This window comes from Linepithema humile, chromosome 8 (assembly GCF_040581485.1).
Source record: "Linepithema humile isolate Giens D197 chromosome 8, Lhum_UNIL_v1.0, whole genome shotgun sequence".
Classification (NCBI taxonomy): Eukaryota; Metazoa; Arthropoda; class Insecta; order Hymenoptera; family Formicidae; genus Linepithema; species Linepithema humile.
Genome location: NC_090135.1, coordinates 1,104,575 through 1,107,390, shown reverse-complemented (window position 1 = coordinate 1,107,390; position 2,816 = coordinate 1,104,575). Strand labels below are relative to the sequence as shown.

General features: G+C 59.4%; 1 protein-coding gene across 1 annotated transcript; it reads left to right on the top strand.

Moving 5' to 3' along the window:
- Nucleotides 1-1,343: 1,343 nt before the first annotated feature.
- Nucleotides 1,344-2,163, top strand: LOC137001528 (uncharacterized). Its single transcript, XM_067360572.1, has 3 exons — nucleotides 1,344-1,474; nucleotides 1,518-1,701; nucleotides 1,753-2,163. The coding sequence occupies exons 1-3, from the start codon at nucleotides 1,344-1,346 to the stop codon at nucleotides 2,161-2,163; spliced, it is 726 nt and encodes a 241-aa protein (XP_067216673.1).
- Nucleotides 2,164-2,816: the final 653 nt, after the last annotated feature.

Sequence of the window (2,816 nt, the reverse complement as noted above, 5' to 3'; positions counted from 1 at the left end):
AAGGGCAGCATGGGTGAGGTGCCCTCTATACGCGGCGATGAGGGTCGTTGGGGAGCCCCACTTTGTGGTGGGAGGCTGGGCACGGGCAGGGGTTACTCTTTTAGATGAGAGGCCCCTGCAGTGTTTCAGATGTTTGGAGAAGAGCCACGTACGTGCTCAATGCACGGGCCCTCAGGATAAGAGCAATACCTGCTACAGGTGCGGCTCGCCGGGCCATGTCGCAAGAGACTGTGAGGCCCCGGTGGGTTGCCCTGTATGCAGGGACAAAGGGCTTCCCCATAACCATAGGTTGGGGGGCCCCGCCTGTAAGGCCCCTAGCAGCAAGAGGTGGACTGGGAAGGGCGGAGTGGTGGGCGCGGCCTCGGCCCCCGTGCTCACCCCAAATCCTCCCAAGTCTCCGGGGGGAAGAAGAAGGTGGAGACGAAGAAAAAAGACAGGACGGGCGCGGCCTTGGCCCCCGCGACCGTTCCTGTCACTCCCACCATGATGGAGGTGGAAGAAATGGGACAGGTGGGTGTGGCCTTGGCACCCACACCTACTTCTGTCCAAGAAAGAGAAGGGGAAGGGATGGAGTCATTGGGCGCGGCATGGGCCCCCGCGCCCAACCCTGCAGGGGTGACGGAGGAGGAGGCGAGACAGGCAGGCGTGGCCTCGGAACCCACGCCCGTTTCTGCTAAAACGGATAGTGAGGAGGGAGAAACAGCGGACATGATCTCGGCCAGAGGGTCCATCCGTGAGCCGGCGGTAAACGTGGCAAAGGAGGAGGACAAGACTCCCTGGATTCCTCCGAAAGAGGAAAGACCCAGGGGGGATTTTGAGCGGTACGGTGTCGGTAGATTGGAGTCGACACCGACACCGGTCGAGAAAATTATGGTGGTAAACCTGGAGGATTCTGCGTAAGAACATTCTCTCCTACCAGGATCCTCTAGGCAAATGCAAATCACTCCGCCGTGGGTCAAGATTTGTTTAATCAGACCATCGCGGAGGGTGGGTTTGAATTGGGTGTGGTCTCGGAGCCATATTGGATCCAGAGAGACCACCCCAACTGGTTTATGGATTCCACGGGGGAGGGGGTCGCGATAGTGTGGCGACCAACCGCGGTGCCGCGCCCGTGCTCCAAGTTGGGAGACGGGTGCGGTTTTGTTGCGGTAGAGTGGGGAGAGTGGGCGGTACTAGGGTGTTACGTTCCACCTAAGTGGAAACTCCCCTCTTTTAAGACCTCCTTGTCGGAGCTGGGGGACTGCGTACGCAGATGTCTCCCCCGGCCCACTATAGTTGCGGGGGACTTCAACGCGTGGTCTACGCTTTGGGGTTCCTCGCGAACCGACAAGAAGGGAGGGGAGATGGTGGAATGGGCGGCGGCACTCGGCCTGTGTCTGTTAAACACAGGTTCGAGGAGCACCTGCGTGCGTACCCGGGGGGTCTATCATGGATCTCACGTGGGCTTCCCCGTCGGCCGGGCGCAGAGTCACGGGTTGGTGAGTGGACGAAGATCTCGATTCGGGGTCCAATCACAGGTATATTGTGATCGAGGCCTCGACCACCCCCACCGGACAGCTCAGCCGTTGTCGGCGTAACACCCGCAAAAGTTGGGTCCTGAAGAAGATCAATGAAGACATCCTGATGGCAGTCATTCTGGTGGAAACCTGGCCGACACCATCCGGCCAGGTCGTGGACCTGGATGAAGAGGCCACGAGGATTGTGAGCATAGTTGAGGACGCGTGTAATGCGTCTATGCCGCGATCCAGATAGTCCCCCAGCAAGGCTATGTACTGGTGGACCGAGGAGATCGCCGATCTCAGGCGTCTCTCCTCGGCCGCCAGACGTACATTCCTGCGCGTGCGCAAAAGGGGGGACCACACCAGAATGACGGAAGCTCTTGAGGGATTTTGGACCGCACCTAACGCCCTGCGAGCCGCCATCAGGAAGGAGAAGGCCAGGGCGTGGGAGGAGCTAACCTCCACCCTGGACTGGGATCCATGGGGGCGACCCTTTAGGTTGGTACTCAGGAAGCTGAGACCAAGGGCGCCCCCCACTGCGGAGAAGCTAAAGCCGGCAATCCTCGGGAACGTTATAGACACGTTGTTCCCCGTGGGGGAGATAAACATACCTCCCACTACGATCGGGGAGACGGCCCGAGGAACCAGCAGTCTCAATGGATGAGATGACCGCAGTGCGGGCTAAGCTTGGTGGAGCTGCTAAAGCACCAGGACCCGACGGAATACCCGGCAGAGCCTGGGCCCTGGCAGCGAGGGTCCTGAGTGACCGGATGGGGCGGTTATTCGCCGCTTGCCTCAGATCCGGCATTTTCTCCTCGCGGTGGAGAAGGGCCAATCTGGTCCTCTTCCACAAGGATGGTAAGCCGACAGAGCATCCCTCCGCATACCAGCCCATATGCATGCTGGACGAGGCAGGAAAGCTCTTTGAGCGAATTATCGTTGGACGCCTAATCCAGCACCTGTCCCAGGGTGGTCCCACTTTGAGTGAGAAACAGTACGGCTTCCGGGAGGGGCGCGGCACAGTAGACGCTATACGTCACGTGCGCTCCTTTTCAAATGCCGCGCTGGAGGGGGGGAAGGTGGTAATGGCAGTGTCACTTGACATTGTGAACGCCTTTAACTCCCTCCCCTGGGACTGTCTGGGGGCAGCCTTTGACTACTTTCAGCTGCCTCCATATCTCCAGGCAGTCCTCTGGGACTACCTTATGGACAGGTCATTTACATATACGGACAGCAACGGCACGGTGTGCGAAAGGAGGATGTTCCACAGGGGTCTGTTTTGGGCCCGACGCTGTGGAATCTCGGGTACGATGTGGT